Source organism: Moschus berezovskii, chromosome 22 (assembly GCF_049115385.1).
Source record: "Moschus berezovskii isolate FMDL1 chromosome 22, NW_MosBer_1.0, whole genome shotgun sequence".
Lineage (NCBI taxonomy): Eukaryota > Metazoa > Chordata > Mammalia > Artiodactyla > Moschidae > Moschus > Moschus berezovskii.
Window position 1 is genome coordinate 6,531,692 of NC_142481.1, and position 24,682 is coordinate 6,556,373.

The 24,682-nt window shown below is 50.9% G+C and overlaps 2 protein-coding genes across 16 annotated transcripts; both read left to right on the forward strand.

The window, feature by feature from the left end:
- Positions 1-78: 78 nt before the first annotated feature.
- On the forward strand, positions 79-10,339 carry LOC129546464 (sialic acid-binding Ig-like lectin 8). Of its 9 annotated transcripts, XR_016035786.1 has the most exons (8): positions 79-653; positions 855-1,133; positions 1,363-1,410; positions 5,315-5,572; positions 5,778-5,871; positions 6,136-6,216; positions 9,710-9,775; positions 10,215-10,270. XR_016035786.1 is itself a non-coding variant. In XM_088830103.1 (7 exons), the coding sequence occupies exons 1-7, from the start codon at positions 218-220 to the stop codon at positions 10,238-10,240; spliced, it is 1,194 nt and encodes a 397-aa protein (XP_088686229.1). In that variant the 5' UTR covers positions 79-217; the 3' UTR covers positions 10,241-10,339. The 9 variants fall into 9 exon arrangements, 8 of the variants coding, with proteins under 8 accessions (XP_088686229.1, XP_088686228.1, XP_055267433.1 ...); XM_088830103.1 differs by lacking the exon at positions 5,778-5,871 and having other exon boundaries at positions 10,215-10,339; XM_088830102.1 differs by lacking the exon at positions 5,778-5,871 and having other exon boundaries at positions 10,177-10,299.
- LOC129546458 (sialic acid-binding Ig-like lectin 14) lies at positions 10,217-15,443 on the forward strand. Of its 7 annotated transcripts, none has more exons than XR_016035782.1 (7): positions 10,217-10,355; positions 10,704-11,087; positions 11,276-11,794; positions 13,086-13,343; positions 13,696-13,831; positions 14,004-14,125; positions 14,851-15,443. XR_016035782.1 is itself a non-coding variant. In XM_088830101.1 (6 exons), the coding sequence occupies exons 2-6, from the start codon at positions 10,757-10,759 to the stop codon at positions 14,044-14,046; spliced, it is 1,287 nt and encodes a 428-aa protein (XP_088686227.1). In that variant the 5' UTR covers positions 10,217-10,355; positions 10,704-10,756; the 3' UTR covers positions 14,047-15,443. The 7 variants fall into 7 exon arrangements, 4 of the variants coding, with proteins under 4 accessions (XP_088686227.1, XP_055267422.2, XP_088686225.1 ...); XR_016035783.1 differs by having other exon boundaries at positions 14,855-15,443; XR_016035784.1 differs by having other exon boundaries at positions 15,199-15,443.
- The last annotated feature ends 9,239 nt before the right edge of the window (positions 15,444-24,682 follow it).

Consider the following 24,682-nt stretch of genomic DNA (forward strand, 5'->3'; position numbering starts at 1 on the left):
ATGAGGTGGTGGGTGGGTGGTGGATCCCTCAGGGCTCTTCCACTGCCAACATTCTCTGGTGTGAACTTCCTCCTCTGACAGAGGTTCCTTCTGACCTCACCCTCATCTTCCTGTTGGTGCCTCCTCTAGATCTCGCAACTTCCACTTCCATTTCCTGCGAAATGAACCTTAAGAAAGAGGCTTGCCCTGAGGGAATCTGCCACCTCCAACCACAGACATGCTGCCACTGCTGCTGCTGGTGGCCCTGCTCTGGCGGAGGGAGGGAGCCGAGGGCCAGATGGGCACTGGGGAGAATTACAAGCTGCAGGTGCCAGAGCTGGTGACGGTGGAGGAGGGCCTGTGTGTCCATGTGCCCTGCTCCTTCTCCTACCCCTGGAATGTCTGGGCCATGTTTACCTCAACTCTGGGCTACTGGTTTCGGGAAGGGGCTGTGACATCCAAGGATGCTCCCGTGGCCACAAACAACCCAGACAGAGAAGTGCAGGAGGAGACCCAGGGACGATTCCGTCTCCTCGGGGACACCCAGGCCTACAACTGCTCCTTGGAGATCAGAGATGCCAGGAGGAGGGACAATGGTTCATACTTTTTTCGAATGGAACGAGGAAGTGTGAAAAACAATTATATGTCTAACCAGCTCTCCTTGCATGTGACAGGTAAGATGGGCTGTAGGGGGAGGTCCAGGAGAGGCCGCAGGGAGGGTCCCAGGGCAGGGCTGGGATGGGAACCCCTCCTGGGAGGGTGTCTGGGGTAAAGGGGCGGCCCAGGGGGAGAGGCTGGACCAAAGCAGAGGCTTCTCTGGAGGCCACACCCAAAACCCTCCTCCCGATCCCCTGTCTCCCCGCTCCTGTCACCAGCCCTCACCCACACACCTGACATCCTCATTTCGGGGACCCTGGTGTCCGGCCGCCCCGGGAACCTGACCTGCTCTGTGCCCTGGGCCTGTGAGCGGGCTACGCCCCCCGTCTTCTCCTGGAAGGGGGCCACCGTCTCTTCCCAGGGTCTCCCGACAGCCCTCTCCTCGGTGCTCACCCTGACTCCACGGCCCCAGGACCATGGCTCCAAGCTCACCTGTCAGGTGACCTTACCTGGAGCTGAAGTGACCACAGCGAGGGTCGTCCGCCTCAACGTGTCCTGTGAGAGCTGGGCCAGGGCACCTGGGTCCCTGATGGGGTCAGAGGGCAGAGGGGAAGGGGGCACCAGGGCCTCAGACATCGGGTTCTGGAATCCAGGCTGGGAGGGTGTCAGGAGGACACCCGCCCCCCCCCCCACCCTTTCCCCGTTTCTGCAGCTCCTGGGGACACTGGGCACATGTCCACCAAGGCCTCGCCACTGACGTGGATCCGCCATGTCTCCCTGTCCCAGACCCGCCACAGAACTTGACTGTGACGGTCTTCCAGGGAAACAGCACAGGTAAGAAGGAGGTCTCCTCCTGGGCTGTTGGGAGCAAGGCTGCTTCCAGCTCAGGGCTGGGCTGGTCTCTGCTGGTCCCTGTCTCACTCTGGACCCACCCCAGTGACCAGAGCCCCCTAGTGGGTGAACCCAGTGGTCCCTGCCCCTCCTCAGCCCCATGGCCGCTGTGCCCAGCTGTCCCCACTGGCCCCTCACTCCCCTGGGATTTGTCCACTTCCTCCTCTACTTCCCAAGATCAGGGCGACATCCACAGGGCAGAGCCCACCTCTCAAACCGCCTCACCACTCACGACCTGACTCCTCCAGCTCTGCTGTTTATTTTCTCCCAATAGTTTTACATTTAAAATTTTATTTTTGGCTGCACTGGGTCTTCGTTGCTGCACAGGCTTCTCTCTAGTTGTGGTGAGCAGGGGCTACTCTCTGCTTTCGGTGTAGGGGTTCTCACTGCGGTGGCTTCTCTCGTTGCACAGCACGGATTCTAGGTGCCCAGCTGCAGTAGTTGCGGTGCGTGGGCTCAGTAGTTGCGGCTCCTGGGCTCTAGAGCACGGGCTCAGTAGTTGTAGCACATGGGCTTCGTTGCCCTGCAGCATGTGGGATCCTCCCGGACCAGGTATCAAACTCATGTTTCCTGCATTGGCAGGTGGATTCTTTACTGCTGGACCACCAGGGAACTCCTCACCCAATAGTTTGTAATTTACATCTATTTTGACAGGTTATGTATTGTTGTTCAGTCACTCAGTCATGTCCAACTCTTTGCGACCCCATGAATTGCAGCTCGCCAGACTGTCCTGTCCTTCACTGTCTCCTGGAGTTTTTGCAAACTCTTATCTATTGAGTCAGTGATGCCACCCAACCATCTCATCCTCTGTTGCCCCCTTTTCCTCCTGCCTCAGTCATTCCCAGGTCTTTTCCATTGCGTCAGCTCTTCGCATCAGGTGGCCAAAGTATTGGAGCTTCAGGTTCAGCATCAGTCCTTCCAGTGAATATTCAGGGTTGGTTTCCTTTAGGATTGACTGGGTTGATCTCCTTGCAGTCTAAAGGATTCTCAAGAGTCTTCTGTAGCACCACAGTTTGAAAGCATCAATTCTTCAGTGCTCAGCCTGCTTTATGGTCCAAGTCTCACATCTGTACATGACTAGTGGAGACACCATAGCTTTGACTATATGGACCTTTGTCGGCAAAGTGATGTCTCTGCTTTTTAATATGCTGCTTAGGCTTGTCATATGTATTTCACAGGATCAAAAATTCAAAATGTTCAGCAGAGTCTGTCTTCAGATGCCCAGTCCCCTTGTGGGAAGTTACCAGTGTCCACGAGCTGTTCTGAGCCTTGGTTGCTTGCCCAAAGCATCTTAGGCATCCTTTGATAGCAGTAGTTCAGACATCCCTATTCTTCTTCAGGACTGTGGAGTACTCCAGTGCACAGATGAATTCTGAGTTCCTGTGCATCTGTCAGTGGGAAATTGTGGTGTTCATTTTATTCTACTAACCGAAACACTGCACAAGTAATCTTGTAACTATTGTAATATTCTCTTATATTCTTTCCATTATGCTTTATCATGGGACATTGAATATAGTGGGCTTCTCTGGTGGCTCAGATGGTAAAGAATCCACCTGCAATGTGGAAGACCTGGGTTCGATCCCTGGGTTGGGAAGATGCCCTAGAGGAGGGAATGCCAACCCACTCCAGTATTCTTGCCTGGAGAATCTCCATGGACAGAGGAACCTGGTGGGCTACAGTCCATGGGGTCGCAAAGAGTCAAACATGACTGAGTGACTGAGCATACATGCACACACAGTGATTTTCACAGTGCTTAGACGGATAGGCTACCCATTCCAGTATTCTTGGGCCTCCCTGGTGGCTCAGATGGTAAGGAATCTGCCTGCAATGTGGGAGACCTGGGTTCAATCCCTGGATTGGGAAGACCCCTGGAGGAAAGTATGGCAACCCACTCCAGTATTCTTGTCTGGAGAATCCCATGGACAGAGGAACCTGGTTGGCTAGTCCATAGAGTTGCAAAGATTTGGACACGACTGAAGAGACTTAGTATGTATGCATACCCACAGCTACATTTATCAATCACATTTGCTTCTCCCACTTTGAGTTTAAAAAAACAAATGCCACTATTCGTCCTGTGGCCTCATTTCTGAAGGCCCCCCCAAACCCACCCCAACCCCTTCCCTCCAGCCTTGCAAGTCTATGTGCTTTTCCCTGATATGCACAGGCCTTGGTCATCTTTGCACGCTCTGTTCCTCCTTTCTTTAATGCCCTTCCAACCCTTCATCATCATCTTGCCATCCCTGCTTTCCTTTCTATACTTGACTGCGGATGCTGCCTTCTCCAGGAAGCCCTCCTGGGCCTGACAGTAGCATTAACATTGCCATACCCAGGGGCTCCTGCCACCCAGAGTCACTGCCACCATAAGTAATATGTGGTGTTGTGAGCCCCTGTTCCTGGGCCCGAGCTCATCACCAGACTGTTTGTATGAGTGAGCCTCCTTGTTGTTTAGTTGCTATTGCTAAGTCATGTCTTAACTCTTTTGTGACCCCATGGACTTTAGCCCACCAGGCTGTACTGTTCATGGGATTCTCCAGGAAAAAATACTTGAGTGGGTTGCCATTTCCTCCTCCAAGGGATCTTCCCCACCCAGGGATCGAACCCGCATCTCCTGGACTGGCAGGTGGGGTTCTTTACCACTGAGCCACCAGGGAAGCCTGAGCCTCCTTGGAGACAGCTTGTTAAATCAGTAAATTGGTGTCAAGTGAAACCATGAATAAGGGACAAGAGTTTTCAGGGTCATTGTGGGTTCTAAACGAAGGGGACATGGAATTAACGGGAGGGCTGACAGCACTTAGGGGTGTCCTGTGTAGGCCAAGAACCTCAGATATGCAGATGACACCACCCTCATGGCAGAAAGTGAAGAGGAACTCAAAAGTCTCTTGATGAAAGTGAAAGAGGAGAGTGAAAAAGTTGGCTTAAAGCTCAACATTCAGAAAACTAAGATCATGGCATCTGGTCCCATCACTTCATGGGAAATAGATGGGGAAACAGTGGAAACAGTGTCAGACTTTATTTTTGGGGGCTCCAAAATCACTGCGGATGCTGATTGCAGCCATGAAATTAAAAGATGCTTACTCCTTGGAAGGAAAGTTATGACCAACCTAGATAGCATATTAAAAAGTAGAGACATTGCCAACAAAGTTCCGTCTAGTCAAGGCTATGGTTTTTCCCGTGGTCATGTATGGATGTGAGAGTTGGACTGTGAAGAAGGCTGATCACTGAAGAATTGGTGCTTTTAACTGTGGTGCTAGAGAAGACTCTTGAGAGTCCCTTGGACTGCAAGGAGATCCAACTAGTCCATTCTAAAGGAGATCAATCCTGGGTATTCATTGGAAGGACTGATGCTAAAGCTGAAACTCCAATACTTTGGCCACCTCATGCGATGAGTTGACTCACTGGAAAAGAGTCTGATGCTGGGAGGGATTGGGGGTGGGAGGAGACGGGGACGACAGAGAATGAGATGGCTGGATGGCATCACCGACTCGATGGACATGAGTCTGAGTGAACCCCGGGAGTTGGTGATGGACAGGGAGGCCTGGCGTGCTGCGATTCATGCGGTCGCGGAGAGTCGGACACGACTGAGCGACTGAACTGGACTGAACTGAACTGTGTGGGCCAAGAGGCTCCCTGTTTGCTTCGTGGGGACTGGATCCACCAGGCAGCGCCCCGTCTGAGCACATAGCAGTGCGAGGGCGCGGGCTCACGCTGTCCCCGGATCCCCCTCACAGAGCCTGTGACTCTCCCCGTCAGTGTCTGTGGGCCACTCCCCCTCAGCCCTCCTCCGAGTAGATCTTCCTCTTCCTCCCAGTCTCTGGGTCTCTCTGACCCTCGGTCTCCTTTCCTCTAGCATCCAAAGCCCAGGAGAACGGATCCTCTCTTTCAGTCCGGGAGGGCCAGTCCCTGCGCCTGGTCTGCGCTGTCGACAGCAACCCCCCCGCCAGGATCAGCTGGGCCCGGGGCAGCCTCACCCTGAGCGCCTCGACGCCCGGCCACCCGGAAGTGCTGGAGCTGCCGCGGGTGCTCACGGGAGACGAAGGGGAGTTCACCTGCCGCGCCCAGCACGCCCTGGGCTCCCGGCACGTCTCCCTGAGGGTCTCGCTGCAGAGTGAGTGTCGGGGCTGCCCGCGGAGGCCCACCCCCGCCCGCAGGCCCTGAGTGCCCCGGCAGCTGGCGGGTGGGGAGGCGGGCGTGTGGGCTCCTCCATCCGGTGAGCGAGGGGAGCCTGGAAGGCCAGGGTCCGCAGGCCACCTGGAAGCGGAGGACGAGGCTGAGGACCAGCGGGTGACGCGGCCTCGGCCACTCTCCCACAGGGCGGTCAGCGCGCCCGGCAGACGCGGCCCTGGTGGCCATCTGGGAAGCGGCTGTCAAGACCCTGCTCCTCCTCCTGTGTCTCCTGGGCCTCCTGTGAGAACTGCCCCGGGGGAGGAGGCTGAGGGGAAGGAGGGTGGGCAGGGGCACCTCAGGATTCCGCTTGGGGACCGGCTTCACCACCCCCCGCCCAAGCCCACTGTCAGGGATGGACGTCCCTGCTGTGCTCCAGGAGGTCTGTGGGGCCAACCGCCCTGTCCCACCCCTCCTGTCCCTGAACCACTGCTGGGGGGTGGGTGAGCCCCCATCCCCGCTGAATCCCAATCTGAAAAGACTGCAAGAGCCTGATCTGTCCTGCAGAGTGTGGTGCTGCACAAGGACGTCAGCCGGGCCGGCAGGGGGCGCGTCAGAAGCAAAGGAAATCCCCCTTTAACCCCTCAGGTGAGTGATGGGGCATCTCACCACCCAACATCCCAGTGCACGCCTCCGCTGGGATGGCTCCTGGGATTGCTACATTCGTGGCAGCCAAAACTCAGCTGCCATTTTCCTCCTCAAATCCGTTGCTCTACTGGGTTTATTGTCCCATTGATGACAGCCCCCATCTGAAGGCTAGAAGGGGATGGGGCGCAAGGTGGGTGAGGGGGGCGGGGTGAGAGGGCAAGGTGGGCGAGGGTGCTAGGGGAAATTGCCCGCCTTTAATCCCAGCCCCCTTCTACGGATCCAACAAATCACTAAACGCTCCCCAACCTTCCTCCTAAGCACAGCTCATCTTGAAGCCTGTCTCCTCCCCGTCCTGACCCTGGTCCTTCCAACAGCCTCATCTCTTCCCTGAGTCACTGAACCCATGCATCTCCTGCTTCCTCTCGCTGGGAAACACAGCCCTCGGGTCAGAGAACTCACCAGAGATGGTTTCCATCCACTTCCCGTACAGTAGGAGCAGCTCTGTTTCCTCCCCACGCAGGGGATGGAGGGGCCCACACCACAGGCCAGATTCGAAGTCCTCGCGGGCTCACCCCTGCTGACTCTCCACCCAGAGTTTCTGTTTCAGATGATGAAAGCATTCTGGAAATATACAATGGTGATGGTTGCACTGGAGGAGGAAATGGCAACCCACTCCAGTATTCTTGCCTGGAGAATCCTATAGACAGAGGAGCCTGGTGGGCTGCCGTCTATGGGGTCACACACAGTCGGACACGACTGAGCGACTTAGCAGCAACAGCAGCATGGTTACACTAACATGGTGATGTACTTACTGCCACTCAGGTGTAACATGTTGTTGTTTTGATGCTGAGTCATGTCCATTTTCTTCAATGCCATGGATTGTAGCCCTCCAGGCTCCTCTGTCCATGGGTTTTCCCCAGGCAAGAATACTGCAGTGGGTTGCCATGTCCTTCTTCAGGGGATCTTCCCCACCCAGAAATTGAACCTGAGTCTCCTGCTTGGCAGGCAGATTCTTTACCACGGAGCTACCAGGGAAGCTCTAAAGTGTACCATATACATTGTTAAAAATGATTTTTATTTTATGAATATTTTACTGAAATAAAGCAAAGGGAATGAGGAGCACTTCCGTCTTCATGGTGCTGTCATTATGTGGACAAGAATTTTAAAAATTATATTATGAATAAAATTAGAGCACATCAGCTAATCACACATATTTAGGGGAAAATCACACAAGGGAAGGTGCAGGATCTGAATGGCTATTTAGCTCAGAATCAGCCAGAGAGGGTCCAGGGCAGCAAAAATGAGAAGTGACAAGACTGCTGGGTACCCCAGGCAGAAGGTGATGCTGCGATGGACCAAGGAGGTCGTGTAGACAGGGAGGGTATATTTGGATCTGTTGTGAAGGTCAAGTTACTTTCTTTTCTATTTTACCATGCTTATTTATTTGCCCAGCCAGGTCTTAGTTGCAGCATGTGGGATCTTCAGTGATAGCATGTGACTCTTAGTTATAGCCCGTGGGATCTAGTTCCCTCACTGGGGTATTGAACCCAGGCCTCCTATCTAGGGAGCAGGGAGTCTTAGCCACTGGACCACTAGGGAAGTACCTGAAATTTTTTAGTGGAGGTAAATTTTTTAGTGGTGGTAAGTGAGGGAAAAAGAGGAGCAAAGATGATGTTGAAATGTTTCTCCTGAACAACTGGGCAGGTGGAATTGTGTTACGTGGAGGGCTTCAGGGGCTTCCCTGGTGGCTCAGTGGGTAAAAAATCCACCTGCAATGCAGGAGACCCTGGCTTGATTCCTGGGTCGGGAAGATCCTCTGGAGAAGGGATAGGCTACCCACTCCAGTATTCTTGGACTTCCCTTGTGGCTCAGCTGGTAAAGAATCCTCCTGCAATGCGGGAGACCTGGGTTTGATTCCTGGGTTGCGAAGATCCCATGGAGAAGGGAAAGGCTACCCACTCCAGTATTCTGGCCTGGAGAATTCCATGGACTGTATAAGACTTCAGAGAGTAGGGCTTCGAAATGCAATGTTTTTTCCTGAGAAGCCCCTTGATATGCACCTGTGATGCCAGGGAGCAAACTGGACAGTAATGTCTGGAGATCAGGAGAGGGGTCCAAGGCAGAGACCTTCAAATGTATAGTTAAGGTAAGATGATCACGGATGAGATAAAAGGAAAAAGGATGTGGGTTGGTGGAATGATAAGGGAACAGTACTTCCTCAAAAATAAAAAATGGAATGAACATCTGATTCATTAAATTCACTTCTGATATCCATCAAAGAGAACTGGGATCAGTGACTCTCAGAGACATTTGCACACAGGTCTCAGAGATACTGGCATGTTCACATTAGCCAAGTGATGTAAGTGACCCAAGTGCCCGTCAACAGTTGAACAAACAAACAAAATCATGGAATGTTACTCAGCCTGAAAAGCGAAGGAATTTCTGATACATGCTAGCACACGTATGAACTAAGGAAATTAAGTAAGTTGGATAACTATATATGATTCCACTTATACAAGGTACCTAATGTAGTCAAATTCCTAGCGATAGGAAATAAAACTGTGGTCACCAGGAGATGTGAGGGAAAAGGAATCGGGATTTGGTATTTAGAGTTTTGAGGTTTTCATCTTCAAAGCAGTTATCTTTCTTTATCACTGGATTAAAAAATAAAACTATCAGTGCAATTCAATCGCTCAGTCATGTGGGCTCTTTGCAATCCCATGGACTGCAGCACACCAGGCTTCCCTGTCTATCACCAAGTCCCAGAGCTTGCACAAACTCATGTCCATCAAGTCGGTGATGCCATCCAGCCATCTCATCCTCTGTCGTCCCCTTCTCCTCCTGCCCTCAGTTTTTCCCAGCATCAGGGTCTCTTCCTGTGAGTCAGTTCTTTGCATCATGTGGCCAAAGTATTGCAGCTTCAGCTTCAGCATCAGTCCTTCCAATGAATATTCAGGACTGATTTCCTTTATGATTGACTGGATTGATCTCCTTGAAGTCCAAGGGACTCTCCACACCTCAACATGTTTTCTCCAACACCACAGTTCAAAAGCATCAATTTTTTGGTGTTCAGATTTCTTTATGGTCCAACTCTCACATCCATACATGACTACTGGATAAATCATAGCTTTGACTAGATGGACCTTTGTCAGCAAAGTAACGTCTCTGATATTTAATATGCTGTCTAGGTTGGTCATAGCTTTTCTTCCAAGGGGCAAGTGTCTTTTAATTTCATGGCTGCAGTCACCATCTGAATTAATTTTGGAGCCCAAGAAAATAAGGTCTCTCGCTGTTTCCATTGTTTCCCCATCTATTTGCTGAGAAGTGATGGCACCGGATGCCATGATCTCAGTTTTTTGAATGTTGAGTTTTAAGTCGGCTTTTTCACTCTTCTCCTTCATTTTCATCAACAGTCTCTTTAGTTCCTCTTCTATTTCTGCCATAAGGGGGGTGTCATCTGCTTATCTGAGGTTATTGATATTTTCCCCAGCAGTCTTGATTCCAGCTCATGCTTCATCCAGCCTGGCATTTCGTTCGAATGATGTACTCTGCATAGAAGGTAAATAAGCAGGGTGACAGTATACAGCCTTGACGTACTCCTTTCCCAATTCGGAACCAGCCCCTTTTTCCATTTCGGGTCCTAACTGTTGCTTCTTGACCTGCACACAGATTTCTCAGGAGGCAGGTACTCATTAAAAAAAAAAAAAAAAAACTTCACAAAATGCTGCTGGGACACACAGCAATATCACCTGTGACGCGCGTCAGAGCAGTGCTGTGTGTCAGGGGAGGAAGTGAGGGCCCTGGGTGGGGAGCATCTCTCGGGCAGGGACCAGGTGAGCGGTATCCCTTCTGGTCTCCAGGTCACCACCCAGAGACTCTCACTGCTGGGGGGATGTGTGAATGTGTGACTGCCTGCTAGCTTCAACCCACCCAGGAGCCCCTTCTTGTCTTCTGCTCCAGACACTCCCACAGACCGTAAACAGCTCTACGTCTTGCAGGAATGACCTCCCGAGGGTCTCCGTGAGGCTGTGACTCTCCAGGTCAAGAGCGGAGTTGAGCAGCGCCCTGAGTAGACAGCGGAGCTCTGATGGGAGAGCCTTAGGAGGCTGCCTGAGTCCCAGCCCTCGGTGTCCTCACAGGTCCGAGCTCTGGTGCTGGAGGGACGAGCCCCAGATGGGGGTCAAGACAGGGGTCCCCTGCTTGTCGGCTTCTCTCTGGGCAGGTCTCCGGGGTCTCTGGGCCCAGGGGTGTCCTGTCCGCTGTGCGTGGAGGGGGAGGAGCTCCGGCTCTGAAATTCCTCTTCTGTGAACAGTTTCTTGCTCCTCCCCAGCTTCCCTCGGGTCCCCGCAGCCCCACCTCCCTCTCCCTTCCCTTCTCTTTTCACACAGGGGACGCCCAGACAGCCTCCGGCTCAGACATGCTGCCGCTGCTGTGGGCGGGTGAGCGACGGCGGGGCGGGGGCTCGGCTGATCCTCGATTCCCCGCAGGGTCCCTGGCTCTGGGTCCGAGCTACAGGCTGAAAGCACCGCGGTCCGTGTCGATGCAGGAGGGCTTGTGTGTCCGCGAGCCCTGCTCCGTTTCCTGTCCTGGGGAAGGCTGGAAGGACTCTGACCGAGCTCACAGCTACTGGTTCCGAAAGCCGGCCAATGATTACAGGGATCCAGCAGTGGCCACAAAGCACCCAGGGCATGCAGTGCTCAGCGAGACCCAGGGACGATTCCTCCTCCTTGGAGACCCCCGGACCAAGGACTGCTCCCTGGACATCAGAGACGCCCAGAGGAGGGACACAGGAGTATACTTCTTTAGGGTGGAGAGAGGACCTACTGTGAGATACAATTATAAATGGCATCCGCTGTCGGTCCGGGTGACGGGTAAGGATGGGGTCAAGGGGAGAACACACATATAGGGGTCCTTAGGGACCCCAGGGCAGGGTGGAGGGGAACCCTGTCTTCTCATCCTGGGAGGGACCCAGGGGTACAGGATGCTGGGGAACAGACTGCTCTCAGGGGCACACAGGGGCACCCCCTCCAGTCCTGGGTCTGTGTCTCCCCGTCTCCAGCTCTGACAGACACACCTGACATCCACGTCCAGGGGACCCTAGCATCCGGCCGCCCCACCAACTTCACCTGTGCGGTGCCATGGGCCTGTGACAAGGGGACGCTCCCCACCTTCTCCTGGACTGGGGTTGCCCTCACCTCCCTGCACCCTAAGAGTTCCCACTCCTCAGTGCTCACCCTTACCCCGAGGCCCCAGGACCACGACACCAACCTCACAAGTCGTGTGACCTTCCCCAGAGCTGGTGTGAGCACAGAGGCGACCATCAGGCTCAATGTGTCCTGTGAGTGGGGCCAAGAGCCCAGGTCCTGGATGCGGTCCTCCTCCAGGGGAGGGGGAGGCAGGGTTCTTGGTGGGAAACTTGGGGACTCTTCTTGGAGACAAGCTGGGGCGAAGACACGGAGACTTCTGCCTCACCCCTTACTGCTGACCCCCCATCACAATGCAGCAGAATTTTTCTTCCTTTCTCTTCCAGACGCCCCGCAGAACCTGGGCATTCGGGTCTTCTGGGAAAACAGCACAGGTGTGAGATCCCTGGGCAGCATGGAGGTCAGATGGTGGGAGGCTGTGAAGACTGAACAGAATCAGGCCCCTCCCCACCCATCCCCTCTCGGCTGCTACGTCTCCCCTCCCCTCTCCCCCACTCTGTCCCCGGCAGGACTCTGGGGCCACTGTGGACTCCTCGGTGACGATTCACTGTCATCTCCCCTTGTTCCCTCTCGTCCCACCTCTCCTCACCCCTCACTTTGCCATGCCATCCTTTCCCTGATTCTCTGTCAGTTTCCTGACTGTGCCATCTCCACCTCCCAGGAGGAGACTGAGTTCCCAAGCTGGGAACCACGCTCCCGGTCTTCCCTGGTGGCTCAGATGGTAAAGAATCCACCTGCAATACAGGAGACCCAGGTTCAATCCCTGGGTCAGGAAGACCCTCTGGAGAAGGGAGTGGCTACCCACTCCAGTATTCCCACCTGGAGACGTCCATGGACAGAGGAGCCTGGCGGGCTACAGCCCATGGAGTTTCAAAGAGTCAGACACGACTGGGTGACTAACACTAGCTAACACCAGGTTCCTGCCCATTTCTGCAGGAGGGCAAGGTCAGGTTCATTCACCCTGGAGTTTTCTAGCCTCCTCAGTGAAGGCCCTCACAAATCTCTGTCCTGGGTGTCCTCCACTTCCCCTTGGTCGGGACCCTCCGATCTGAGTAATCAGAGTCTACATCTCAGAAATTCCTTTAGGCTATGTCTCACCCAGCCCTCCCCAAGACTTGGTTTGCAAGCTTGACTTCCTGAAAATGCCTCATGTCCTCCCCTCCTCCACCTGCATGGCTGCAGCCTCAGCTCAGGCCTGCATTCTCTCTCACCTGGACTGGGAGCAGCCTCCCCTCTGGCCCGTCAGCCTCTAGTTGTGCCTTGTCCAGCCTGCCATAATTGGGGCCACCAAGGGGTGTCTGCAGGCCCAGAGCTGACCTTCCTCCTTCCCTCCGTGTCTCCCTTCTCCTTCATCAGCTGTGTGCAGGCCTGCATGTGGCCAGACCCACACGTGTCCATGCCCAGCACGTGCTCACACATCAGAGGCCACCTCCTGGGATATTATCTCCCAGGTTGAGATACAGCCGCCTCTTATTCCAACACCCATCCCCTGTCCTGGGTTCACTGAGTTGCCTCTCCTCCCCCCGCCCCTGACCTCGGGGGGCCTTCACCCCTACTTGCCGTTGCCTGTGATGAAATCTCAGGGCCACTGTCCTATATCTGGGAGGACAGAGAGGGGAGAAGGGCCTCTCAGCCCTGCCCTTCCTGCTCTCTCGGTCTCCCCAGTCCCCGAGATCCTGGGCAATGCCACCTCCCTGCGAGTCCTGGAGGGCCAGTCCCTGCGCCTGGTCTGCATCATCGACAGCAACGCCCCCGCCAACGTAAGCTGGGCCCGGGGGAGCCTGACCCTGGGCGCCTCCCAGCCTTTGGATCCTGGGGTCCTAGAGCTGCCCCAGGTGGTCTTAGGGGATGGAGAAGAGGTCACCTGCAGGGCTGAGCACCCGAGCAGCTCCAGCCATGTGTCCTTAAACCTAGTTGTACTGGGTGAGTAGAAGCAAGGATGCCCCAGTTCTCTATTTTTTGGCTGCGCTGGGTTTTCACTGCTGCGTAAGATCTTTCTCTGGTTGCTTTGCTCGGGCTTCTTACTGCGGTGGGTTCTCTAGTTGCGGAGCACAGGCTCTAGGCGCGTGGGCTCAGTAGCTGTGGCACACAGGGTTAGTTGCTTTGCAGCCAGTGGGATCTTCCCGGACCAGAGATGGAATGGGTGTCCCCTGCATTGGCAGGCAGATTCTTAACCACTCAGCCACCAGGGATGTCCGGATGCTCTCTTTCAGAGCTGGGGCCGTAAGCGGGGCAAGGTGTGAACTCACACCTCACCTGTACCTTCCTCCTGTAGGTGTCTCCTCTTTCTGCCCCCAAGACTTTGGGGAGAATCAGGGCTCCTGGCCCCTGGTCCTCACCCTGCTTAGGGGGGCCCTGATGGGGGCTGGTTTCCTTCTTACCTATGGCCTCACTTGGATCTACTATACCAGGCAAGAAGCACTTTCAAGGTGTCCCTGGATTTGGGGGAGGGGGGAGGGACACCTCCTGTGGCCTTCTGTCTTGTCCTTTCCAGAGCAAACCCTCCATGAAACTGACTCCAACACATCCGGTGAAGAAACCAACAAACTGACCTCTTATTTCTGATCTGGGTTTCCCTTACAGGTTCAGAAGGTCACGGGGGAGTAGGGCTAGGAGGTGTGTCTGAGCCCGGTCCTTCCTGGGGGTGCTCCAGAGGTCTGTGGACACGGAGGTGCTAGCGGACCTGGCCCCAAGCCCTGCCTCAGGTAACATCTCGTCACATCTGGTCTCCAGGTGTCTTCCTGATAGTTCTACAGGAATGGTTAGGAGGGTGAGGAGGAAATAGATGTTCTTGTTACAAAACTGAACTATGCTGCATGTAGTAGTTTTTCTTCTGTGTGCCTATCTTGGAGTGGTTTTGATATGCCCGTAATGCAACCGGTAAAAATATAATGTGTGAAAGTGTTAGTTGCTCAGTCACGTCCAATTTTTTGCGATCACATGGGCTGTAGCCCGCCAGGCTCCTCTGTCCATGGGATTTCCCAGGCAAGAATACTGGAGTGGGTAGCCATTCCCTTCTCCAGGGGATCTTCCCAATCCAAGGATCGAACCTGGGTCTCCTGCATTGGCGGGCGGGTTCTTTACCAACTGAGCCACCAGGGAAGCCCCTTTGTTCCTGTTTTATGATTTTTGGCCGTGAAGCAAGTGAGATCTTAGCTTACTGACCAGGGATCCAACTCACACCCCCTGCATTGGAACGTGAACTCTTAATCACTGGCCCGTGAAGGAAGTCCCAAAGGAGATTTTTTTTTTTTAATTAGAAAAATTAACTATTTTATCTTTAGGCATATATGAATCGTTTCAGTTGCTCTTCATTCTTTTATTGTAAAAACAACATCCCCTAAAGGGGGTTTCCCAGGTGGCTCAATGGTAAAGAATCCGCCTGCCAATGCAGGAGACGCAGGAGACATGGGTTCAATTCCTGGTTCAGGCAGGTCCCCTGGAGAAGGGAATAGCAACCCACTGCAGTACTTTTGCCTGGAGAATCCCATGGACAGAGGAGCCTGGCGGGCTACAGTCCATGGGGTCGCAAAGAGTTGGACACGATCAAGCCACTAACACCTTCACACAAGGAGGAGTAAACAAACGAGGCTTCCCCTGTGGAGAGAACATGGAAACAGGACCCACTGTGGCTAACAGGGACCCCAAATAAACTGGAGCCAGGCAGTCATGACAGACATAGCGTTCAGTCACGTACACTGTGTTCTTAGAAAAACCACAAACAAAAACTGTCAGAATTTCTGATTGTGCTAAGATTCCTGCTTGAAAAACCACTCAGGACATGCTCTGATGACAGCCATCATCGGAAACCAGAGGTCAGCCACCAAGGACTTGCGGTCAGTCTGCCAGGGTCATCTAGTCTCTTTTTGCAAGTCCCCTGCCTATTGCTTCTGTAGTTTGTGCTTTTCGAAGTCCTTCACCCCTTCACCTCCGAGGAACACACTTTTGGTTACAGTCAAAGGCTTCTTATCCCTGGTTTGTAAACCTTGTGAACAATAAAGTTGTCCTTTCACTTTAAGATAATGCTGCCTCTTTTCTCAGATTTATTTGTAATTTAAGACAAGAGGATAGTTTCTCTGGGGGTCCCAGGTGGCTCAGTGGTAAAGAATCCGCCTGCCGATGAAGGAGATGCGGGTTCGATTCCTGGGTCAGGAAGAGGCTCTGGAGAAGGAAATGGTAACCCATTCCAGTATTCTTGCCTGAAGAATCCCCATGGACAGAGGAGCCTGACAGGCTACAGTTCAAAAGTTGAACACGACTTAGCAACTAAACAAAAACCAAATATTTTCTCTATAGTATCATTTTCCTTTTACCTGAAGGTCTTTTCCTATATTTTTGTAGTATAGGTGTGTTGGTAATGAATTCTCTCAGCCATTGTTTCCCTGGAAAAGTTTTCATTTACATCAGTTTTGGAAAGATACTTTTATTGGATTAGGAATTCTAGGTTAAATTTTCCTCCTTTCTTTTGTTCAAATTATTTTGGCTTGCCTAGTTTCTTATGAGAATTCTGCTGTTACTTTCATCTTTTTTTGTAGTTTATATCTTTCTCTGGCTGGTTTTAACATTTTCTCTTTTTCACTGGGTTTAAAAAAATTGATTAAGGGAATTCTTTGGCTGTCCAGTGGTTAGGACTCCCCACTTTCATTGCCAAGGGCCTGAGTTCAATCCTTAGTTGAGGAACTAAGATCCCACAAGCCATGAGGCATGGTTTAAAAATAAATAATTTAATTAATATGTGCCTTGGTGTGTAAATGTGTATGTGTGTGTGTGTGAGAGGGAGACAGACAGAGATTATCCTACTTGGAGTGTGTTAAGTATCTTGAATCTGAAATTTTATACTTGTGATCAAATTTGTGAAATTGAAGTCAATGTTTATATATGTATATTTGTATTATATATATATTTCTAGTCTTATATATATATATGTATATATTTCTAGTCTTCCTGTCTCTATTCTCCTATTCTCCTCTGCATCTCCAATTTTACATATGTGGTATTGCCCAATGTTATCTCATTATCGGCCCTGAGCTTCTGTTCACCATTTCCGGTCTTTTTTCTCTATACTCTTCAGTTTGAATAGGATCTGTTCTACATCTTCAAGTTTACTGATTATTCTTCTGCAATGCTGAATCAGTTCTTAGTCTCATTCAGTGAAATTCTCACCTCAGATCATTTATTTTCATCTCCAGAAGTTCACTTCCTTAGTTTTTAACCTCATATTTCTTCTCTTATTGTGTTAATGTTTTCCTTTATGTCCTTGAGTATATGGATCATATTTGTAATAAATGCTTTAATGAATCTGTCTGCTAGGTCTGTTTCCTCTGTCATGTCTTCTTGAGTAATTTTTCTTTCATCAAGTGTCATATGTTCCTACTTCTTTATGTCTAGTAATTTTTCACTGATTGCTGGACATTGTCAATTTTATGTGGTTGATGACATGGTCTTGTATTTCTTTAAATAATACTAGTCTTTTACTTGATGACAGTTAGGATATTTGCATGTTGGGTCAATATCTTAAGGGCTCTTTAATTTTTATTGAAAGAGCATCGATGAACAATATTGTGTTAGTTTCAGGTGTACTAGGTAGTGATTTGACATTTGCATACATTATGGACTGATCACCACGGTAAGTCTAGTAACTACTTGTCCCAACACAAAGTTATTACAGTATCCTTGACCACATTCCTTATGCTGTTTATTGCATCTTTACGGCTTACTGTTTTTATAGGTGGTGGTCTGCACTTCTTCATCTCCTTTGCCTGTTTTGCCTCACCACCACCACTTCCTCCCCTCCAGCAACCACCCATTTGTTTTCTATGAGTCTGTTTTCATTTTGTTTTGTTTGCATGCTTTCTTTGTTAGATTCCATGTACAGGACATATGGTATTTGTATTTCTGTACCTGACTTATTCCACTTAGCATAATATGCCTTGCCTGCATGTGTGCTAAGCCATTTCAGTCATGTCCGACTCTTTGCATTCCTATGGATCATCACCCACCAGGCTCCTCTGTCCATGGGATTCCCCAGGCAAGAATGCTGCTGCTGCTAAGTTGCTTCAGTCATGTCCAACTCTGTGTGACCCCATAGATGGCAGCCCATCAGGCTCTGCCATCCCTGGAATTCTCCAGGCAAGAACACTGGAGTGGGGTGCCATTGCCTTCTCCTCCAGGCAAGAATACTGGACTGAATTGCCATACCCTTCTCCAGGGGATCTTCCTGATTCAGTGATCAAACCTGAGTCTCCTGCATTGCAGGCAGACTCTTTACCCTCTGAGCCACCAGGGAAGTCCCCTTAATATGCTGTAGATTCATCCAAGTTGTCAAAAATGGAAAGATTTCATTTTTTATGTCTGAGTAATATCATATGTATATTATATACTCATTCATCTATCAATGGACCATTAGGCTGCTTTCATATCTTGACTATTGTAAATAATGCTGCAGTGAACATTGGTGTGCATATATATTGTCAACTTATTGTTTCTGTTTTCTTTGAGTAAATACCCCAAAGTGAAATTGCTGGATCGTATGGCGATTCTATTTTTAATTTTATGAGGGACCTCTGTATTGTTTCCCACAACGGTTGCACCAATTCACAGTTCCATCAACAGTGCACAAAGGTTCCCGTTTATCCACATCTTTGCTATTTGTTGTCTTTTTTTGTAACTGCTATTCTGAAAGGTGTGAGGTGGTAGCTCATTCTGGTTTTGATGTGCATTCCTTGGAGACGAGTGGTACTGAGCATCTTTTCTTGTGTCTCTTGGCCATGTGTTTGTCTTCTTTGGAAAAATGTCTACTCGTGTCCTCTGCCTATGTTTAGTCAGAGTGCTTTTTTTTCTTTTTGATGTTGAGTCTCATGAGGCTTTTGTATATTTTGAATATTAACCCCTTATTAGATATACTGTTTGCAAATATCTTCTCCCATGTAGTAGGCTGTGTTTTTGTTTTGTCCTTCACTGTGGAAAAGCATTTTAGTTTCTTAGAGTTTCGTTGATTTATTTTTGCTTTTGTTTCCCTTGCCTGAGGAGACTAAAAGATGTCTTTAAGACCAATGTCAAAGAGACTACTGCCTATATTTTCTTCTAAGGGTTTCATGATTTCTTGCTTTTGGTATGTCTAATAGTGGCTCAGATGGTAAAGTGTCTGTCTGCAATGCGGGAGACCCGGGTTCGATCCCTGGGTTGGGAAGATTCCCTGGAGAAGGAAATGTCAGCCCACTCCAGTTTTCTTGCCTGAAAAATCTCACGGACCGCAGAGCCTGGTAGGCTACCGTCCATGGGGTCACAAGAGTCAGACACGACTGAGCGACTCCACTCATTCATTCAATACAGGAGCAGGAACAGGCCGAAATACCACAGGAACACTCTCTTGTGTAGACATCACAGGTTTGATGTGTCTCAGTGGAAGTCACTTGAGAATGACACTGTGAAAGTCTGTGGGGGCAGATACTGAGGTGTTTCAAATTTCAGGAAGGGTAAGGGCAGTGGGGTGGTTGTGCTAACTAAGTGCTTCTTTGACATGCTCCCTCCAGCAGAGACTCGGCTGTACTGAGGTACAGTGAGAGGAGCAGACTCCTTGTTCCTAGGCTCAGTGAGTATGAATGCAGCCTTTTTTGACAAGCATCATTTGCAAATGTGTCCAGAACCTGGGAAACATTCCTGAGGGAGCTGCAGTTCTTCAGGACTCTGGACAGCACAGATCCTGGTGACTGGGGCACAGGGGTCAGTCTGCGCTGGGGGAGGTGGAGCGCCCTCTGGGGACAGCGTTATGAACTGCAGTGCAAGTGCTGTGGGTGGGAGCTGAGACAGACAGGTGTATCCGAATGACACCAAGATGCCAGCTAGGGCGTGTCTAGCTTCCCAGGTGGGCTTCCCTGGTGGCTCAGACGGTAAAGAATCTGCCTGCAGTGCGGGAGACCTCGGTTTTATCCCTGGGTTGGGAAGATCCCCTGGAGGAGGGCATGGCAACCCAGTCCAGTATTCTTGCCTGGAGAATCCCACATAAACAGAGAAGCCTGGCAGGCTACAGTCCACGGGGCTGCAAAGAGTTGGAAACGACTGTGTGACTAAGCACAACAACAGCTTCCCAGGTGGCGCAGTAGGTAAGCAATCTGCCTGTCAATGCAGGAGATGCCAGAGACGCTGGTTCGATCCCTGGGTCGGGAAGATCCCCTGGAGGAGGAAATGGCAACCCGCTTCAGTATTCTTGTCTGGAAATTCCATGGGCAGAGGAGCCTGGTGGACTACAGTCCACGGAGCCGCAAAGAGTCTGACGCAACTGATCACACAGGTGGTGTCTAAGATAGCCCCTTTCCCCAACAAAGGCTCCTCAGCACCCCCAGCGACTCAAATATAGCCAGACTCGGATTCTCCATTCACCCCTGGGATGCTTCCCTACATCATTTTCATTCATTCATCCTGAGTCCAGTCCTCAGACCCACACCCAACATCCTTCCTAGGAAAGAATCCTGAGCTGCCTACCCACCTACCTACACGTACACACACACCTGCTGGCCTCCCTTCTTCCTCCTCAACCTCCCCAACCCCTACCTACCCACCCACCCCACCTCACTTCCCCTCGCTGTCTGACTTTTCCCTTGTGACCTCAGGGGCAGGCAGCAGGTGCTCAACATCTGCTGAATTCAAGAAGGAAACCAGAGGCTTGCAGAGTGTTGTTTGTTTGTTTCAGGGATAGGCCAGAGACAATCTGAACATTCTTAGGCAGAGAAGACAGATACAAGATTGACTGAGAAAAGGTTCTTGCAGACTTGGGTAACCCCTCGTCTGCTGTCTGGCCAAGGGTGGGGGAAGAGTGGCTTGGATGAGAAGGCAATTGCAAAGTAGAGTGGGGAGGTGCTCTGGTCACACGGAGGAGAGGTGGAAAGCTCAGAGGAGGTCCTCACCAGATATTTGCGGGTGGGGGAAAAAGTGTGTGGGTGGGGAAATGTTGGGGCAACTTCATTGTAAGTTCAGGGAAAACATTTTGGAAGAGATGGCCTCTGAGCTGAAAACGGTGAACACGGGTGCCAGCCACAGGACGAACATTCCTGGAAGAGGGGACAGCTAGAGGCAGAAACAACTTTGGTAAATGTGAGAAACAGAGGAGGTAGGAATCACTGGAGAGGATGCGGGCAGTAAAGTGAAGAGGATTCCAAATGAGTCTGCGGGGATCACTGGGGTTACACCGGGTCAACTTCGGTGCGTTGTGGTGATTAGTTTACATTTTTCTTCTCAATAGAATGAAATGCCATTGAAATGTTTGAGTAAGAGGGTGACTTGACCTGATCTATATTTTAACAGTAACTCTGGTTGCTGTGTTGAAACGGCATTAGGGAGGGAGCAAAAATGGAAGCAGAGAACCATAGTCAGTATCCAGTGAGGAACCATATGGAGAAGAATCTGAAAAAGAATGCGCATATGTGTACAACGGACTCACTTGGCCATACAGCAGAAATTAACATGTTGTAAATCAACTATACATCAATAATTAAAAAAAAAAGGAAGCAAGGAGAATCATTGATAGATTTTTGTCATACAGATGAGTGGTAATGGTGAAATATCAATAACCTCAGATATGCAGATGACACCACCCTTATGGCAGAAAGTGAAGAAGAACTAAAGAGCCTCTTGATGAAAGTGAAAGAGGTGAGTGAAAAAGTTGGCTTAAAGCTCAATATTTAGAAAACTAAGATCGTGGCATCCAGTCCCATCATTTCATGGGAAATAGATGGGGAAAAAGTGGAAACAGTGGTTGACTTTATTTTGGGGGGCTCCAAAATCACTGCAGATGCTGACTGCAACCATGAAAGTAAAAGATGCTTACTCCTTGGAATGAAAGTTATGACCAACCTAGACAGCACATTAAAAAGCAGACACATGACTCTGTCCACAAAGGTCTGTCTAGTCAAGGCTATGGTTTTTCCAGTAGTCATGTATGGTTGTGAGAGTTGGACTATAAAGAAAGCTGAGTACTGAAGAATTGATGCTTTTGAACTGTGGTGTTGGAGGAGACTCTTGAGAGTCCCTTGGACTGCAGGGAGATCCAACTAGTCCGTCCTAAAGGAGATCAGTCCTGGGTGTTCATTGGAAGGACTGATGTGGAAGCTGAAACTCCAATACTTTGGCCAGCTGATGCAAAGAGCTGACTAAAAAGACCCTGATGCTGGGAAAGATTGAGGGCAGGAGGAGAAGGGGATGACAGAGGATGAGACGGCTGGATGGCATCACCAACTCAATGGACATGGGCTTGGGTGGACTCCAGGAGTTAGTGATGGACAGGGAGGCCTGGTGTGCTGCGGTTCATGGGGTCACAAAGAGTTGGACAAGACTGAAGGACTGAACTGAACTGAACGGTGACTAGGATAGTCATTCTCAATCAAGGGTGATTTTGTCAACAGGTGACAATGCCTGGAGATGTTTTTATTGTCTCACCTGGGATGGGGGGGGGGGGTAGTAGAGAGTCCAGGAATGCTCCTCAATATTCTATACAACATGCAGGGCAGCTTCTACTCACCAGGACTAGCTGACTCTAAATTGTGTTGAGATTGTGAAACCTTAGGCTAGGGTAATGAATGGAAGTGGGGATGGAGATAAGTGAGTAGATTGTTTAATATTTTAAAAGTTGAGGGCTTCCCTGGTAGCTCAGTGGTAAAGAATTCACTTGGCAACGCAGGAGACACAGGTTCTATCCCCAGTCCGGGAAGATCCCACATGCCTTGAAGCAGCTGAGACTGAACGCCAAACTATTGAGCCTGTGCTCTAGAGCCGGGAGCTGCAACGACTGGAGCCTGGGTGCCCTAGAGCCTGCGCTCTGCATCTAGAGAAGCCGCTGCAACGAGGAGCCCACGCGCTGCAACTAGAAGCAGTCCCTGCTCACTGCAGCTAGAGAAAAGCCCACGCGGCAACGAAGACCCAGCACAGCCGAACATTAATGAGATTATGTTTTAGAAAAGGTTGAACTGATGGATCATGCAGATAGACCGTACATGGGACTGAGGCCAAGACATCAGGATGATGCTGGGATACAGGCAGACATTGGTACCAGAAACCATGACCTTTGGACCCCTGAAAAGTAGAAGAGCTCAGAGAAGCAGGCTATTTCTGAGATTGCTGACTTATTATAAAAGGATATGTAACTCAGAATAGTCAGATGGAAAAGGTACACAGGGCAAAGTATGGGGAGAGGACTCAGGGCTTCCATGCCTCCTCGTTGGGAACATGTACCATTCTCCCCAAGCATTCTGAACCCCATGCTTCTGTTTAGTTTTGTTTTTAATGGAGGCTTCATTCCACAGGCACAGTTGATTAGATAACTGTCTGTGGGGATTGATTCAATTTCCAGCTCCTCTCCCCTCCTGGGAGGTCAGGGGTTGAACGGAAAATTCTAACCTTCTAATCACACGGTTCATTCCCCCTGACAAACAGCCCTCATCCTTTTGTGCTTTCCAAAAGTTGCCCCATTAACAAAAACTCTGGTATGGTGGAAAGGGGTTTGTTAAGAATAACGAGACACCCATTTCTAGCTCCAAAGTGTTTTCAGGAATTGAGGAGGACAAGAGACCAAATTTTTTTTTTTCTTTTTAACAAAAGATGCTCCTGTTGCTCTTCCCACTTAGGGAACTCCAAGGGTTTGGGGCGCTGTGGGCCAGGAACAAAGACCAGAATATGTATTTACTGCAAGTCACAATATCACATGTAGCAAGAGTTTTTAAGGTCATGGAGGAAACAGGACATCTTGGGAGAGCGATCCTGATGCATTCCAAGATTCAGAAGTCAGGGGAAGAGGCAGAACTCAGGTCGGGAAGATCCCCCTGGAGAAGGGAATGGCACCCCACTCCAGGAGAATTCCAAGAACCGAGAAGCATACAGTCCACAGGGCGGCAAAGAGTCAGACACGACTGAGCGACTAGCACAACAACGATGGTGCCTTCTGCATGCCACGTGCGGCCCAGCTCCGGCGGGCGCCTTCAGAATGACAGCTCCAGGGGACACAGAGGCCAGACTGAACCAGTGCCTCAAGAAGCAGCGGGCAGGGGGCGACCGAGTACATCGAACGCTGCCGGGTGGGCAGCATCCACGTGAGATGAGAACACAATTTACCTAGGGCTTTTAAGCGTTTGAGGTCTTCGGTGATCTTGACAGGAAGAGTTTGGGTGACGTGAGGATGGAGGCAAGATGGGACCAGGAAAAGCAGGATGGGCAGGAAGGAAAGGGCAGGGCCTGTGACCGGAAATGCTTTTCCTGTGATGAGAAGAGTGGACCCTCAGCATTTCCAGGAAAGCGGAGGAGGGGAGCTGATGGTCTCAGGACCACCTCCAGGAACCTCTTGGCAGCTGCCTGCAGAAGGGGATGGGTTGGTCCGCAAGCAGGGTCCCTGAAGGGTCCCCTGGCCCCACTCAGTTTCCACCTGCCTCTGGCCACCTGGCTACGGACGTAAAGCTGCCCAGATGACCTCGCCTGGTACGGGAGGCCTCCTCCCCTCCACATCTCAGGCTCAGCGCTGAGGTTCGAAGGCGTACCAAACCCCGCGGGTGGCCTATGTTCATTGACGGGAGAATGGGAGACCTCTGGGTTGGTTCAGAGGAACAGGATAGCCACAGAGTGGCATCTTTTTGGCCCCAGGGTAGCAGGGAGTCCTCTCTCTCCCTTTTTGGACTGACAGAGCAGCATGGAATAGTGCGGAGAAACCCACGGAAGGCCTGAGATGTTGCCACCCTCCTGGTTCCTGCTCCCGTTAGCCTCAGAGAGGCATGGAGATGCTCCAAGGCGGGGGGCAAGACTGGATCTAAGCTTTGAGGGTGGGGAACTTCAGTTCTCGGCTCCTTCAGGGTAAGCCCCCAGCAGGACCCAGGCCTCTTCTCTCCTTCTCACTCCTCCCTCTGGGAGGCCCTTCCCCCTCTGTCCCTGGATGCAAGGGCATCCCTGAGAGAAAGCTCAGGATGGGCAGTGGGGACTTGGAAGCAGATGAAGAAGAGGGTGGATGTTATGAGCTGAATTGTGCTCCCTCGGCCTCCAAGTTCATACGTTCATGCCTTAACCCCCAGTATCTCAGAATATACAATTGGAGATAGAATCTTTAAAGAGCTAATTCACTTGAAATGAGGTCACAGGGCAGAGTCCCAGTCCAATATGACTGCTGTCCTTATGAAGGACACACACAAACACAAGCCAGACCAGCTGAAGACTTGGAGAGAAGACAGCCATCTCCAAGTCAAGGAAACAGACTTTGGAAGAAATCAACCTTACTGACACCTTGACCTTGA

Coding starts and splice junctions, on each gene's coding strand:
- LOC129546464 (XM_088830102.1), top strand. CDS start 218: ATGCTGCCACTGCTGCTGCTGGTGGCCCTGCTCTGGCGGAGGGAGGGA. Junction 1,411..5,314: donor CTTCCAGGGAAACAGCACAG/GTAAGAAGGAGG, acceptor CCTTTCCTCTAG/CATCCAAAGCCCAGGAGAAC. Junction 6,217..9,709: donor ATCCCCCTTTAACCCCTCAG/GTGAGTGATGGG, acceptor TTTCCCCAGCAG/TCTTGATTCCAGCTCATGCT.
- LOC129546458 (XM_088830099.1), top strand. CDS start 10,757: ATGCAGGAGGGCTTGTGTGTCCGCGAGCCCTGCTCCGTTTCCTGTCCT. Junction 11,088..11,275: donor GCTGTCGGTCCGGGTGACGG/GTAAGGATGGGG, acceptor CCCCGTCTCCAG/CTCTGACAGACACACCTGAC. Junction 13,344..13,695: donor CTTAAACCTAGTTGTACTGG/GTGAGTAGAAGC, acceptor TTCCTCCTGTAG/GTGTCTCCTCTTTCTGCCCC.